The sequence below is a fragment of the Ascaphus truei genome, chromosome 2 (genome assembly GCF_040206685.1).
Source record: "Ascaphus truei isolate aAscTru1 chromosome 2, aAscTru1.hap1, whole genome shotgun sequence".
NCBI classification, from domain to species: domain Eukaryota; kingdom Metazoa; phylum Chordata; class Amphibia; order Anura; family Ascaphidae; genus Ascaphus; species Ascaphus truei.
Genome location: NC_134484.1, coordinates 271,817,490 through 271,835,023, shown reverse-complemented (window position 1 = coordinate 271,835,023; position 17,534 = coordinate 271,817,490). Strand labels below are relative to the sequence as shown.

Sequence of the window (17,534 nt, the reverse complement as noted above, 5' to 3'; positions counted from 1 at the left end):
GTGTCCATTGTACCAGGCATGTTCCTCCAGATTTTTACAGCTGCCACAGATTTGTAATCAATTAAGGGAACGCCACCACATGCTGGCAGATTTTATGATGCACATTAAAGGAAGAAAAAGTTACAGACAGAGTTGTACAATTTGATACATCTCGTTATGAAATGTATGTCATGTAACTTCCCTAACTCCTCCTTTTGGCTCTCCCCAAAGTTGATGCACACGGCTCAAAAATTGGAGCAAAATCCTTGATACATTGACATTAAGATGCAAAAATTATGCAATTTGGTTCCAAGATTGCCTAAGTATAGTATGTAGACTCCATAATTGTCTTTGTTTTTTGGGGGGGGAAAGTCATTGACCACAAGAATTCATTGATCATGTGGACACATGCCAGGAGTTTAGTAGCGCTCGGGTACTGTCCGGCTTTGGGCAGTGAAAAGGTTAAAGGTGCAAAAGATTTGGTTTCTTCTGTTTCTCTGGAAATTAATTATAAATTGAGTTTCTTTGTAGCCTCTGATTGGCACAACGTTTTTTAAATCAAGTGTTTTATTTACATTAGTCCACCCTGTCCATACCAGAAGGCCAATTAAGATAAGGGCAGAGGCGTGCCCTGGGACAAGAAGAGGCTCTGGCCGTAGACCCTTGATCACATCTTCATACCACACAAAGGGAATAACCAGATCAAATAAAACTCCTACCAAGTCTCAGCTCATCATGTTTGCAAACTAAGCTTTAAACATAATTTACAAAAACTCATGTGTCAGATTTTGGTTAAAAAAAGGCATCAATCGTCCATAACCCTGTAAACATGTCACTGCCATAAGTAGAGATGTGCGAAATTCAGAAGCATGAACCACGACGCAGGGCGATCGTGGAAGATATTGGCCGTAGCACCGCATATTTTTGCTTTTTTGTCTGCGATGCTGGCGATAGTAAGTTTTGCTACATCTGTAAGTTAATGCCGGCCGGAGCAGACCCAGTGCTATCTTGTGACTTCTGTTATTCACACAATTACTACTAAATGATTTTACTGTGGAGATAAAGTAAATCCAATTTAATCTGAAGCCATTTGTATGAGTCCACTAAATGCATGCGATATTTCATCCAAAACGATACAGTGAAAGCGAATGTTTAACACAAGGTGGCTGAAGCACGGGATAGCAGCTCTCTGCTTGATGCTTGGTGCTACTCCGCACACATCACAACACATGGGTGTTCCATAATGGGGACCACTATTATTCGGGCTATTTACAGTATGGTAAGTTCCTTTCATCCTATATTTTACTTTTATTCATTTTATTTACAGTTGTTTATTGCAACAAACACCTGACCCCATTATTGTTTCCTTATTTAGAGAGAGACTAGAGAGCTATTCAATGCACATGCACATGCATCTCCTCCCCAATCTGGTAAGACCCCCCTCAAGGTACATGGTGTCTAACAGGACACCATGCTCTAAGGTACCTGGGGGGAGGGAGGTATTGCTTACTGAAATTCATTTTGGCAATTTACGCTTGTATTGTACAGTGTAAAAAGATTTTAACAGCAGGTCTTCTATTATTATCTAACATGTTTAGACACCATCAGAAGAGGTTCATAGGGTATTTATAAGAGGCAGAAGCAGCTTGGTAGGGGCAAATCAGTTTATAAGCAAGTACTACTGTATATAAACAGTTAGCCTTTTACATATCACACATTGATGTACTCTTTTCTCTACTGGAGGAACTGAACCAGGCACAGCTGTATTGCAGTATTGTGCCCATGTCACAGGGTCAGACGCACAGTTTTTTTATGTTGTAGTAGAGTATTTTTGGGGGGTGGTAGGATGCTTTATGGGATGGGGAGGATGTTGAGGAGCATTTTGGAAGGAAGGTATGGGAAGGAGATTTGTTGTGGTTAAGAGAATGTGCAAGAGGCACAAGATGTGAGTTTGATATGTGTTAGAGTAATGTGTATACGTGTGAGGAAGAATGAATGTATGCATACTTTTTTTAATTTATTTTTTATTATTAATTTATTTATTTGCAAATAATAGGGATAGTGTTGGAGGGAACAGGCTAGTGAAGAAGTGTTTGATTTGGGTGGTTATAGAAGAAATTGGGGTTACAATTTTGTAATTTATTTTGTTTTTCTTTATTTTATCCTTTTATTTGATAAATATGATTTGTTATTTTTTGAATATATTAAATCCAGAACATTTTATCATGCTAGCATGAATAGTTCTTTTTTTTAATTAGCTCAATATACTGTTTCTGTTTAGTCTGGTTGATTAGCAATGTTACAGCTGCTTCCCCCTCTGTCAGGATAGGCTCTGATTACTTTGGTCTTTTTGGAACCTCACCTCTGTCATTGTTGGACTGTAAAATGTTTGAGATGCAGTAGTGCTGATGTGTGTATGCATAAGCACTACTGTAGAAGAAGGCTGGAACATGCTTTGAATGGTTTATGTTATTCACTAAGTTGCAAAGTATACTATCAAAGGCTAGTTGTTGACCAAAAAGGCCATAAAAAATGTGTACTTGTGAACTTTTTATGCGAAATAGAACAAAACGTACCATACATTTTTGCGAGCTTATGTAATAATATTGAAAAGAAATAAGGTGAGCGCACTCTAACTTAAAAATGAAGAACTGCTCAGATTACTGAGCCAATCGCACACTTGTAGGTGGGCAGATATGCCAGAACACCCACAAATAGGGGATATGGGAAATATAAGCCAATATGGAAAATACTACTCACACGGCCTAGTGTGAGTGATGTCCATCAATTGGTATCTTTGATGCAGGTTTGTGTAGATGTCCACTCTCCCGCACTTGTCTTTTTAATTTGAATCTTTTTAAGTAAGATATTCACATTTGATAGTTTTTAACGCTGTTTGCAACATTTTATCAGCTGTCAATATCCAAAACTCAGTTCCAATGCAAATTGCACTTCTTACTTAGTTATTTAGTAGATTACATATTTACGTTTGTTTTTGGAGCTTTTGGAGCTTCTAGACTGGACGAAATGCTATAAACAGAGCTATTAAAAGTATAAGTGGGTAATTCTACATAGATTCGTTTGTGGACGAAAATCCCCATAGACTTCAGTTGAGATTTTAAGCCAAAAATCGCCTGAACGGTCGCTTCGACATTTATAGAATGTAATATGTCCTTATTTATCTGTCTTCGATTAACCCAGCACCACAAACTCAGCAATTCTGGTCACCTCACATAAAAAGAAACGTTTATTTTGAAGATAAATACTCACATATAAAAATAGTACAAAATGGCCGTGATGTTACAAATAAGTTAAGATATTCTTAAAGATAGTTGCATAGTTTTCTGTTTATAACTGGGATTCTTGAATTTGATCTTAATATCATGATAAAACTTCTCTCATTCATCTTCTGATGGTATCCCATCTCTCTTCTCATGGTGGAATTAATCCTTCTGTGCCTCCCATGTGCTACCGTGCTACACATTTATACAGATATTATCCCTCAGTCAACTCTTGCTATCACTAATTCTATTGCCAGATAAGGTCCTTCAGCTTCAAACTAATGTCATATGATAAGGAACTGCCCACACCTCCATGCATAGAATAACCTAATATCGAATGTTTTCTAGATAGATCTCAGAACTTATTAATTCAACCTACTGCCATTGCCTCTTCCGGTTGCATCAGCTCTAACCAGTTGTCCATAATCACTCAATTGTCACCTAAAAAGGGCATCACTACAGAGAATTCAGGACTGCAGCACCTGCACTTCCAAAATAACTAAATATATAATCCCAATGTAACTGAATCTTATCAGAATATTCCAAATAAAGGAAATCATTGAAAATCAGATAATATACTGCATACTTTGACATTTTGTCTTAATACCGGATTCACACATATTACAGTATTATATCACTGAACTGGATTTCTTACATAGAATAAGGCCCAAAGTCTTGCATTTATTGTATTGAGGTACATTGATGGCCTGTTTAGCAGTCTTAGGATGTTTGTTCTATACAGTGTATCAAAGATGTTCTATATCATCCATGAATGTCTTCATCTAACACAAGTATATTTTTGTTAAACATATATTAGTGAGGCTAAGCAAAGTAAAAAGAAAATGAAGAATTTAATTTTAAACAAATGCGCCTTTCATAACTTCTATTTAATTCTTGCTAATGACACTTTTCCATTTGTAAGATTTTTGACAAGAGCAAAGAGTCAAGGAGAAAAGTTATTTTGATAAATTGTCATTAAAGCGCACATGGTAACAATTCATCTTTTAATGTCATATTTGAAGCCTTTATAGGTAAACTTATTTGAATGGGGGTTTTGCCCTTTACATGGAATAGTTGGTGTGGTTATACAGAGAAATAGATTGCATGAAGATGTAAATAACACACACATTAATAACACACACATTATAATAGATGATGTCTGCTCCTAAGCACACACACTATACAGTATTCTATTAAAATACTATTACTATAGCAGCCATTAACATACGATCAGGATGACATAACCTTCCCAGTCTGCTTATTTCCATAATCTTTCACTAAAACACAATCTACCTCATCTAAGGATAGAGCTACTTTGTGCCTATAGTTAAACACATTTACTGTCATTTTTCATACTAGCTTCTTTTTAGAGGGTTTTGCATTCATCTATTATTTTTTCAGCAAATAAGTAGTTTGTCACATTTCTAATGAGCCTATAATACTTTATCTTCTCAGCATTTTTACAGCATTTAGATTCTATTTTTTTCTGTGTTCTAAACAAGTGGTGCCAAACTGGGGGGCGCAGGACTTACTGTGTGTCCCGAAGACACTTAAATTAAGTGCCGGGGAAGCAGCGAAGGCCTCTGTAAACCTCACTTTCCCTTGACTCTGGTGGCTTCTTAGTCAAATGACGCCGCAAGGTCATGTGACGTCACGTTGCATCGAGGGGGGGGTGGCGCGGAGAGAGGGGAACTGCCGGCAGGGGGGCGCCGGGAAAAAGTTTGTGCTCCCCTGTTCTATACAGTCCTCCAGAAACATGATTATGTAATCCAGTCCTGCATCCAATGTTAATTAATCAATTTCTAAGGGCTCGAGGACACCCAGTGCTACGCGACGTGCGCATGCTTTTGTGCGCGCGCGCATCCGTCACCAACCCCTGGCGTCCAATGGTAGTGTTCATTGAAACTACCATTGACTGCGAAGCACGGCGTCGTCGCTGCTGCTGTAGCTGGAGTCTTTCAAAACTGTGATTCCAGGCTGCAGCAGCGTGACGTCCGTTTCAGCAGCCAATCAAATTGGCTGCTGAAATTGCGACTCGGCAGTGGGGACGGGGGGACAGGGACATGTAATGTGTGAATGGTACATTATGAGTCAAATAGCTCTGCATAGTTACCTTTAATTGCTACTTTTCAAAAGTAACCAACTTGCTTCACCATGTCCTGACACTGAACTTTGGAAGGCTCTATTGCACATTAAATGGCACTATGGTGTCTGTCAAATTCTCAACTCCCTCTGGCCCGCTCCCCCCGCTCCCTCTGGCCCGCACCCCCCGCTCCTTCCGGCCCACTCCCACGGGCCCGCTCGCTCCCCCCGCCCGCTCGCGTATCATTCCGTCTGCTGGGGATGTTCACACATCACCCAGCAGACGGAGGCGCGCACACGCGCATGCAGCCATGCGGCGCTGTGTGGCGTTGTGTGTGCTGGTTCTATAGTGCGGGTGCGCGCTACACCGTGCACGCACGCGGCATTTATAGTTAGTCAGCCTTTCTATAATGGCGCCGCGCACGGCAAGGAGAGTGGAACCGGCTGACAGGGGGAAAGATGAAAAGAAGAAAGAATTTGCGCCGCTACCACCGCTGAAAATGTAAGTATATGTGTGTACGTATGTATGTATGTGTGCGTGTGTGTGTGTGTGTGTGTGTATGTACAACGTTATTTAAAAAATTATTACAGGATTTATTTATTTATTTGAAAACACACACATACATACACATACACACACACACACACACACACACACATATATACATTCACACACATACAGTCGAGCACAGTTTACTCACAAAACGTGTGCGGCACGTGTACACGCCTTCGCACAGGCACGCGCGCGCGCTCGGCCGCACACACTATATAACAGCCCTAACACTTCACACAGCTACAAACAGATATATATTTTAAATATACAATAAATGTTTTGTGAACATCTTTCTTGGTCATCACATTGTATGGCCCTACATGGGGAGAGGGTTACGTCTGTGGCAAGATGTACACTTGAAAGATGTGATCTTTCATGCAATTGAAACTTTCCTGTTAAGTTAAATAAATGTTTTAAAAGCATTGTTCATATCTCTTAAATCTCAGTTGTGATTTAAACAAAAACAGAATAATCAAATAACCAAAGTTATCTAGTAATTGAATTTGTCTGGGTTGTCATATAAAATCGTGACTAATTTAATTGAGCAATGCATTTACATTTTGCTAAACAAAGCATTTGTTATTGTTAGGTATTTTTAAAGTAGGCTACAAAATATCACAGCTACCAGAGAGCTATCTGAGTAAATTGAAGAATGCCACTCATTATACAGTACTGTTATTCAGAATCACTATTTTGGGTTAATTGACTATAATGGAGTGTCATTATAAATAAGTACATTAGTTTGTCATAATTGCATTTTTGGTTGAAAATATCCAGATGTCAGTCATGTTGGCTGAAGGACTTGTGCAGGTATGCAAATAATAAACGTGATGTGGTAAGGGAATATCTTATTATACTAATGTTTTTCTGTTGATTTGCATTTTACATTTCATTGCATTGTTTGCCATCTGGAGAGTAAATTTAAGTTTTGCTAAGAAATCAAAGTTATTCTAGCAGATAATTACTAACATGGCTAATAATCATTTGAAAATGAACATTGAGTAAAGTGTTCATTTACTAAAAACGTTGCTCTAATTTTTTTTAATTGAAATAAAACACAGATAATACATGTGAAAAGAATACTTGCATGTACAAGTTGGGGATACACTTTGACAAAACATTTGTAACTGCATTGTTATGGGTCTTCTACCCTTAAGGCTACAGCCCCAGTGCCTGCGCTGTACGCGCGCCTGCGAGGCTGGCGGGGCATGCAGCCGAGTCCCCCAGTCTGCAGTGAGCTGCAGGGGAAAGGCAAGGGGGGCGGGGGCGTGACGGGGGCGCGGCCGTGACATCACACGGCAGGTTCGCCCTCATTGGCTGAACCGCCGGAGGGCGTGGCCTAGCGCTCTGTCGCTAGTTCTGCTCTCAATTTTCTTGAGAGCAGGAGTTTCTGTCAGCACAGCGCGGCGGCCCCCCCTCGCAGTGGGCCCGGCCCCATTGTGGGAGGCTCTTGTCCCTCCATCATCCGCCACAGCGGGTGCTGCAGTAGCCAGCGGGGACCTGGCCCAAACCTTTCACCTTTGCTTTAGATAAATACTCTGGCCCATATTCACTAAAATATGTTAAATAATAGCAACCTTTAGTGAATATGGGCCTCCGATGTAGAATAAAGATACATTTTTTTTTAAATTAAACCTATGGAGAAGATTTGCTAAACTTTGATATTTATTACGGGTTTAATCTTATCTAATGCAACAATAACTCTCAATTTATAGCAGAGATTAGCGTGGGCTAAATGTAATGCCTGAATCGCTAATTAGCATGCAAATGAGTATGCATCGTCTAATTCAGTGTTTCCCAACTCCAGTCCTCAGGGAACGCCAACAGGTCAGGTCTTAAGGATATCCCTGCTCCAGCACAGGTGGCTCAGTCAAAATGACTGAGCCACTGAATGTGACCCACCTGGGCTGGAGCAGGGATATCCTTAAGACCTGACCTGTTGCGGTTCCCTGAGGACTGGAGTTGGGAAACACTGGTCTAATTACATATGCAAGAGTTACATTTTAACGTAAGGATCGCAAATGAGCATGCAAATGAAGACAAAGGCTAAAAAAATCCAAGTGACCAGCTAGACACGATTTACCCATGACTAGTTGCAACCTGGGTTACTAAAGTCTTAACATTTGCACATATAGATATTATGCTTTTTGTATTTTATATATAGGATGTTTATATTGTACAGTATATTAATCACTTAGTGCCTAGAGGCATTCCTTTGTAATGCATTGGTAGCGTCAGGCAACATCTCCAACATCCCACCTACTACACTCACACAATTGCATTGCTAGTGCAGATTAATGTAGATTGTTATGAGTTAAATCTTATTTGCATCACTAGTGTTATTTAACACTGTGTTACCACATTCGTGCTGTATGCAAATAAGATTAAATATTGCAACCCACTTATGAATATGTAATTCTTAGTTAAAAAAAAAAGGCAGAATTCTGAAACCATATCACAGCAATCCCAGTTTGTTTTATAAAGCAAATGTCAACCTTTAGGAAATGTAGGCCTATGCAATTGAGTAAATATTATATTTTATGATGTTGATTTAGTGATAATAAATGCAAGACTTGGTTATGGGTTGCATTTCAACTTCTATCACTTCTATGCAACTTCTAGCATATTCGGCATTCTTTTAATTAATTAATAATTTTCTACTTTAACTCATATGTGGGTCAAGGTTAGGTGATCCAAAGCAAACTGTATTGCAAAGATAAAGCTGCTATCATTATGTGCACTTTTCTAAGATGGAACAATTCATGGCAACACCCTTAAGCTTTCGCTTTTCGAATAGTTTCCCAAATGGGCCAGAGCAGGAAAAAGGTGTGTGTGTGCCGATCACGCGTATTTTAAGTGAAACTTATTTGTCTTTTGTCACTGTTTTGTCACAGAAATTGTATTTGTAATGGTGATGTTTTTAACTAAAAATCAAAACACAATTTCAGTGCCAAAATGCAATGAAGTTTGAAATTGAAAAAATGTTTTTGCTATTTGCACTTCTATATTTATAACTATGAAGTCCTTGTGTGTGTGTCAGTCAGTGTGTGTGTGTCAATCAGTGTGTGTGTGTGTCTCTGCATGGTGTGTTTGTGTTATTCTCAGGGTCCTGCCTCCCCTCCCCCCTCTCTCCTGACTCTCTTCACCCCCCAACCCCCCTGCCCGGCGGAGCTGCAGACATGGCTGTGTGTGCTGGTGCCTTCTGCCAGAGCAGCCCCCTCACCCCACGCGCAGCGGAGGTTCGGAGGTATGGAGACACAGGGTCTGTCTGAGTGTCCCGGAGCAGCCCCCACTCTCCCCCGGCAGAGCTGTGTCCTGCTCGGGGGAGGTATGGGGACACAGGGGTGTTCGGCGGTTGACTGGTGGAGGGGGGGGCGGGTTGCTCGGCGGCTCACTGTGTGTGTGTGTAATATATATATATATCTGTATATATCTCTATATCTATATATACAAAGGAAAAAGGTTTGAAACCGCACCCATAAGACTATCCAATACAGGTAACCTATAAAGCTGACAATATATGGACCAAATCACTTTGTCAGCGGTGCTACTGGGCAAGTCGTAATGTGAAAAAACAAGAAAAAGAAGCCCACTCTGTAGCACTCAGGTTTACCAAATGTCAATTACAAAATTTATTACATGTCACATATACAATAAAAATAGTACATAAAGTATAAAAACATGGCATAGGTCCCCTGCACATAAGCCACAAAGAACAAGTGTGGCTGCTCCACCAACAATAAGTCACTATGTGACACAATGGATAGTGGCTGAGATAAAGAAAATATGCACACGTAGCAAATGCTCAACCAATGAACAGCTGAAGGGTGTCCAATAACACACACTCTAAAATCAGTGGGAGGTATATAGTGCTCTAATTCGCCCTGCAATCAAGAGAAATACATAGAATCAGAGAGACAGCTCACTGGGACAAACATCCTCAACCTCACAAACATGCAAATAGTTAGATAGGAAAAATTACCTGCACTGCAAAAACTAAGTATGCCTGAATATGACATATACTCATGGATGGTCACTGCAGGTGACATCCAAGGGGTTAGAGTTATAGTCTGAAATAGACACATGTTGGCATCTACCTGATAGGTAGAAGTGATACCAGTTTAAAGTGTGTTCCCCTATTCTCCTATACTGGAGTTTGTTTAACAAGATAACGTGATCAACAGTATCAGAAGCCTTAGCAAAATCTAGGAATATCGCACCAGTAAGTTGTACCAGTTCCATTCCACACTGGATCTCATTGCAAAATTAAAGTTGGTATAGTAATCACTTAATTGGGAGTGGACACATCTTTCCATGATTTTGGATAGTATTGGGAGAAGAGAGATTGGCCTGTAGTTTGATAGTGTTTTTGTCCCCAAATTTGAATATTGGGACAACTCTGGCAGTTTTCCAGGTCTTTGGGATATGGCCTGTTGACAAAATAGTGTTGATTAGGGAAGCACGACGTATAGAAATGGCTGGGACACAGAGTGGTAGGAAGTTTGATTGCAGTAGGTCAGGTCCAGATTGGCTGCTTAGTTTTAATTGAAGAGTGCTTGTGTAATCTCCACTTCAGATACTGGGACAAATTGAAACTTGTGGGCAGTGTTGGAAGAGGGTGGGCTATACACTGGCGACACGATTTATTGCACTGCGGCCAGTTCCGCAAGCCGGGAGATTTCCCGGCTTGCTAGTGGCATCCCCTCGGCGTGCCGCGCGTCACCGATGCGCGGTCACGCGTCATCGGGTGCCTGTGCCCCCTGCACGCGCGTCCAGGGCTCCCCGAGGGAGCCCTGGTGTCCCGCAATGTGGGGGATGGCGGCAGGGGGTTCCGGGGGACCCGGCGGACCCGGCAGCGGGAGAAAGAAAGCCCCGATCGGAGGGCGCTCCTCCGCTGCTTCGGCGTGCGCCCGGCACCCTCCGGCGCGCGCCAGGTTACTGCTGCGGCCGAGAACGGGCAAATGCTCGAATAAACTCGGCCGCAGCAGTAGGTGTCCTCCCAGATTGAGCTTCATGTTTGTAGTGCAGGTTGTATTTTGCTAATTAGGAAGTAGCACATCCCACAAGGTATTCATTGAATGCGCTTGCAATGTCAGTGGGATGTGTCACAGTAATATTATCCTTTTTGATATTAGATGGTTGTTGATGGCCAGAAGGCTGGAATTTATTGTTGATGACTTTCAAGAAAATTGCTGGGTTTGATGTATTTTGGTGAAGATTGTCAGAATAATATTGGGCTTTTGCATATCTTGTTTGCCTTGTGCATGTAATGTATTCTGTAGGTATCTATAGTTATTAAGACCCTTGGTAGTGCCAATTACATTGGATATTTTCCACAAGGCATCCCTAAAATGGTAATGCTCAATAAGGTCAGTTGTAACCCATGGAAGGTGGGCCCCCTGTAAGTTTATTCTGTACCAAGGGCAGTTGGTAAGATCAGCCAGAAACTGTTGCAGATTAAATTTTATAAATGTTCTAGTGAGTAGAACTTTAGGGCTTGATTTGGTTGGTCTGATTTTTTTTACACGGTACACTATTGCATGGTCACTGAAAATGTCAGGTAGGATATCAGAGGATTGGATTATGTTTGATTCTGATAGAATCTTGTCTAGCAAGGAATGGTTGTGAGATTTTAGGTTTGTCCGTTTGGGTTCGGAAATTTGTTGGGTTAGGTTTAGTGACTTGAGTTGTGTCTGGATTTTGTGGTTTTTAGGGTCATGCCAATTGAGGTTGAAATCCCCAAGAACTAACAGCTCACACCTCCCATTCAGAGAGGAAATTGAGCCAATCAGTGAATACGAATTGGCTTAGAGAAGGGGAAGCAAATTTTGCCAATTAGGGGTTCAAAAGTCTTACTACAACCCTTTCTTTAATGTTCTTACCTGAATTCATTGGTCCCCGGAGAAAGATCATACTTACTGTATCTTATTGGTGTCAGCCCCCAGATTCAGGAGTTTAAGTATAAAAGTATAAGTATAAAAGTGTGTCTGGCACAGCAGCCAATGAATTATGGGAGTGCTGAATGTTATAGCAATAGTACTGGCATGATATTGCTATACATGTTGTTGAGGTCATGCAAATGGCACATTAACTTTGCAATTTGTGCAAAATGTTCTCCATAAAGGGGCACTGTAAGAGATGTGTGCATAAGTATTTAAAGGAGACCGATTATGGTGAAATTAAATCCTTGCTTTATTGCGCTGTTCCTTAACAAGGCAAAACATACAAAAAGAAACAAAATAAAGGCCTACTCCACTTTGGAGAATAACTAAGCCTTTACTCCAGCTCTTTCTAACTGGGTGGGTAGCTAAGCTGGTTACCACCCTAAACACACACACACACACACACACGTATATATATATATATATATATATATATATATATATATATACACACACACACACACACACACACACACACACACACACACACACACACACACACACACACACACACACACATATATATACACAACCGACAAACAAGAAAGTCTCTTATCTGTTTTTGTTGTTGTAGCTGTAGGGAAATGCCTCTCTTTTCTCCTGGGTCAGCATCCTTGTGTGCTATGGCACTCTCTGTGTGCAGGTATGAGGTCTTGTCCCCTTGTCTTGCTGTCAGCATACAGTCCTTTTGTGTGCATCGACATCATATTTTCCTCTGTCAGCCCAGTTGTGAGCTAAGGAAATCTCTGCAGTCCTCCTCCTTATGTCAGCCCAAATGTGAGCTAAAGAATCACTCTCCTGTTACACACGTCAGGCTTTTTCTAAGAGTCCTAATCAGCCAGGTGGAGTCGGATTGATTGCCTGTGTGCAATTAACCAGCACACTGCTGGATTTAGAGGCAGTTTCTCTCAAACAGTGTTACGTTCCTGTTACAGGCACATTCCTTTGTGTTTGTGATGTCATCTACTGCACTTATTCCCTCACCTGCTGACTCTGTAAATCTCCCAACATACCACGTAAACTCTCCAGGGCCGGGATTTCTTTCCCTATTGTCCGACTTTGTTGCGCTTCTTTTATTATAATTCTCTGTACTGTATTGTCTTTGTAAAGTGCTGAGTACATGTGGGTGCTATATAGATAAAGATATAATGCATACATAATTCAGCGAATATTTAGCACATCACCAGTTATACTGTTTAATTACAACTGTACTATTAGTAATATGAAAAATAGAACCTGGATTGTAATTTAATTTCTTTGTTTAACGATAACCATTTGTAGCAAAGCAGAGGAAGAAACCTCCAAGCCCGACGCTACTAGCCTGGAAGACAGCGTGTATCACGCGCAGGCTATATTAACCCCCAGCACATCGGAGACAAACCATAAGTGTATAAGCGCTGTAGCTGTAATAAATCCATAGATCACATTGACCGGGAATCAGCTGGAAGCGATGGACCCTTGGTCCCCCCTAAGGGAACCGACAGACCCTCGCATAGACCAGGTAACCTTTAGTGATAAATCAGCAGCAAACAGTCACTAGACGGCGTACTCACAATCCAGAAACCAGGTAAGTTTGAAGTCTTCGGTGTAAGCTGCGTGCATCCAGGGATATCAGGAACAGGTAAGCAGGGGAAAAAACACTAGGAGCACAGCAATGAAAAAACGAGAACTGGAGTGCCAAGATGAAAAAAATAACAAAAATGTAATGGTTTCTCTTTTAAATAGTCAATGTCCCATTAAATGTTTGTTATTTTTTTCATCTTGGCCTCCAGTTCTCGTTTTTTTATTGCTGTGCTCCTAGTGTTTTTCCCCTGCTTACCGATAACCATGAGTAGCAACATTTCAGTTTGCTGTTTACGTTCACTAATTGCACAATCAGGTATGCCTCAGTGAAAAATGTATTGATCCGAGCTCTAACGCCTTAAAGTAAAGAAACATTCTGGACAAGTGGGAGTTGAGGTGCAGAAAATGTAATACTAAAGCTTATTGATGTTTCCTTTCCCTTCATTTATTTCAATGCATATATATTCTCATATATTCTCATTTCTCAAATATAGGCAAATATGCCATGCGAGACCTGGTCCATCGTCTTCCAGGGGGAAACAACAGCAACAGCTCAGCAAGCAAGGCCATGTCTGATGACACTGTTACTGCCATCTGCTGTACCCTGCATGAAGTTATAACAAAAAACATGGAGAACGCCAAAGCCTTACGTGATGCGGGAGGCATCGAAAAGCTGGTTGGCATTTCAAAGAGTAAAGGAGACAAGTAAGTCATACAAAGAAAGCTAATATACTTTATTTATGGGGTATTGCAGCGTATCCATAGCATGTTGCTTCTTGATGTGTCATGGTTCATCATGTAAACTGTTTAAAAAAATACACTTAATAAGTGTAATATAAAAGATAGGTAGATAGACAGACACAAACATACACATGCTTTGAGAAAATCATGTTGTGTTTCCATTTTATGGTTACAATGACCTAATATAGATTATTATTATTATTATTATTATTATCGTTTATTCCACAGTGTCATACAGCGGGATGACAATAAAACAGGATGAGTAATTTGAAGAGATAAATAACTAAACTTTTTTCCATCAAAATAATATTTTATAATATATAATAGTCATATGTTTACCCTAAGCAACTTGAGATAAGAGATACTGTTTATGTATGTTTAGTTTGTTTTGGATTTATGTTCACATTGCTAACAAGATAATCCATTTTATTGAAGAGGCTTCCTGGGTTGGTTACAAGCTAAAAAGTCAACATTATCATTAAGCTTGAGCAGTGATTCCCAATCTTTTTTGTTTGGAGGAACTCTTGAAGTATTTCGAAAAATCTCAGGCAATCCCTATCTGGCTGATACATATTAGGTTCGACAGGGGTAAATCACAAAATTTCACACCTCACAAGCCCCCTCTATTTCCCACCCTCTACCGATGTATTTCTTTCCCCTCTGTCTCACTCACTCTCCCCCCTCCCATGTATTTATCTCCCCTGCGTCTCACTCTTACTCCCTCTTTTCCTCACTCACTCCCTCCCGCCTCTCTCCTCTCACTCACCCCTACCTTCCGTCAATTACCCCACTCTCACTCAATCCCCCCCAAAAAATACATACCAAAAAACCTGCCCCCTAAATACATATAACCCCACCCCGCAATAAATAATAAAAATCCCCCGCCTCGCCAATACATATTAAAAATGCCTCCAACAATACATATTAAAAAATCCCCCGCCAATACATTTTAAAAAGACCCCCACCGCCCCAATACATTTTAAAAAGACCCCTACCCCACCAATACATATTAATAATGATATATTTTTTACTCAATTATTCGTAAGCTTTTTCAAATTCCAGCTCAGGCCTGAACAACTTGTAAAGTGAGAATGGCCGAACGGCTCCAAGGAAAACAGATTTGGTCCGCACGGGTAAAATCATCATCATATCTCCCCCAGAACCCCTCATCATCATCATCTATCTCCACTAGCACCCCTCATCATCATCCTCCTCATTTACCCACCCCCTGCTTCTCACATCACTCTCCCCCCTGCATCTCACATCACCCACCCCCTGCATCTCCCATCACCCACCCCCTGCATCTCACATCACCCACCCCCCTGCATCTCAAATCACCCACCCCCCCCTGAATCTCACCTCACCCACCGCCGCTGCATCTCACATCCTCTCTCCCGACCCCATATGCCTACCTCAGGCAAGAGGAGAGGATGGTATCCTGCGGTTGTCAGCAGAGATGGCTGTTGTTTGCAGCGGAGGCGGCAGGCAGAAGAACAAGAGCAGGCAAGACTGCACACACTCGCTCTAGCCGGGTCACACTACTAGAGCGCCTCCTACCCTGCAGTCCTGAGAGTGGGCTCGGGGGGAGGGAAGGGTGAAAGGAAGTGGAGGGGGAGCGCCAGGAAAGCTATTGTGAGCCGCACAATGAGTGCGGGCAGCTTGCTTTCCGTGGTCTTTAGGCAGAACCCCTGAGACTAGTCCACGGAACCCTGGTTGGGAATCACTGAGCTAGAGGGTCATACAGTCTCTTTGTTATGGGTGTGTATAGGAGCCATAGTTAAAGCTTCTCTTTTTAGAAAATAACAATTATCAGCCAAACCAGCGTGTCTGCACTTAAAAAGCTAGTTGCTACGGTTGCATAGCACATTATGTAGTGTGTGCCATTATACTGTGCCACCAAGCATGAACAGCGGTAAGAATCCCAACTGTTGTTTTCCTTTGAAGAAGCATTATTTTACCTTCTGTTATAATCACTGTCAAGCTGGAACAGAAATCAATGCAAGGCAAAGTCACTTACAAAGGAAGTTGTCAAGAGTTTTAGAGCATTGCCAGTGGTTAAATCCCAAAAAGCAAGACGCACCCTCCGGTCCTTGCGGTCAGTGAGGACATAAAAGTACTGTTTGCTAAAACGAAAGTTAAGGTTTCAAAATTCATTCCAGATAGATATTCTTGAATGCTTTTTTCTGTATTTTACATTCCGTGGGGCCTATTCACAAAGCAGTGATAACTGGTTTAATGGTCTATAATTGCCCTTATTGTGCAATACTGCCTATTTTGCTATTCACTAAACAGTGATAACAGTGCAGTATCGCGCTATAATGGCTTTTTAACAACCTTTAACAGCCTGAGACAAAAAAAAGTCGTCCGATAAGCCAAAAATAAGGCAAAATCACTTTTTTTGCCAGCAAATGCTATTCACTAAACAGTGATAAGCATAACGAACTTTAAAATCTTGCAATATTTTGGGGGTTATGCACAAAGCAGTGATAATTGTTTTTAAGTGAGATAAATGCCTTTATTTCTCAATATTGCGTGCAGCGCGATTCACAAAGCAGTGATAACACTGCAGTATCGCGCTTAAAAGGCTTTTCATCAACAAAACACAGTCATTGCTAAAAAAATTGCGCCATAAATTGCACCATAAAGCATTTATCTCACTTAAAAACACGTATCACTGCTTTGTGCATAACCCCCTTTGTCTCCAGTTAAAGGTTGAAGCTAAAGATATTGCAAGATGCATAAAAACCTTTTATTTTTTCACAGGATTTATACCAGAGGCCCGCAGGTCTCCTGGTGGGTTTCCTGGGGTCCCCACGGGTGTCCGGGGGTCCCCAAAGGTGTCCCCTTGCAGGATTTAAATTCCGCTGTCACGTGACGCAGAGGATTTTAACATTGCGGGGATATCGGCACCCCATACCAGGGTCTGTATCTCGGGAGGTAGGGGTCCCCGAGGCTGAAATCAATGCGGTTCAGCTCAGGAGACCCCCTGCTCCCACACATTAGTTTTAAAATTAATATAGGTACTGCACGATCGCCTGTAAGAGCCGTGCATGGAGATACAGCATCTCCATGCAGCTCTTCCAGGCTGTAGTTTCAATCAGTTGCCGATCGCTAGGATTATAGCGTGATAACACTTAGAAAAAAAACAAGTCATCCGATGCTGCATTTTGTTAATCAAACTTTTAAAAACTTGGATTTTTTCTTAGAGAATACCATTTTTACCGACATGTTTTAGTGCACGATAAATCAATGCAAAGTTGTTCGACAATGCACTGATTTTATCTGTGTGAGTAGGCCCCTGTAGGATTTGTTCTTTGCCGAATGCAATTTTAAATCTTAATAATTTTTAGATACGTACTGTGTGTGTATATATATATATATATATATATATAT

The 17,534-nt window shown here is 41.1% G+C and overlaps 1 protein-coding gene across 19 annotated transcripts in view; it reads left to right on the top strand.

Annotated features, from left to right (window-relative positions):
- The window catches only part of CTNND2 (catenin delta 2), a 1,535,845-nt gene that overhangs the window by 1,404,541 nt on the left and 113,770 nt on the right, over window positions 1–17,534 (top strand). For all 19 annotated transcript variants that reach the window (XM_075586233.1, XM_075586237.1, XM_075586242.1 and 16 more), the window contains one exon: window positions 13,895–14,105. In XM_075586233.1, coding sequence (XP_075442348.1) covers window positions 13,895–14,105 — 211 coding nt within the window. The remainder of the gene's footprint in view (window positions 1–13,894; window positions 14,106–17,534) is intronic.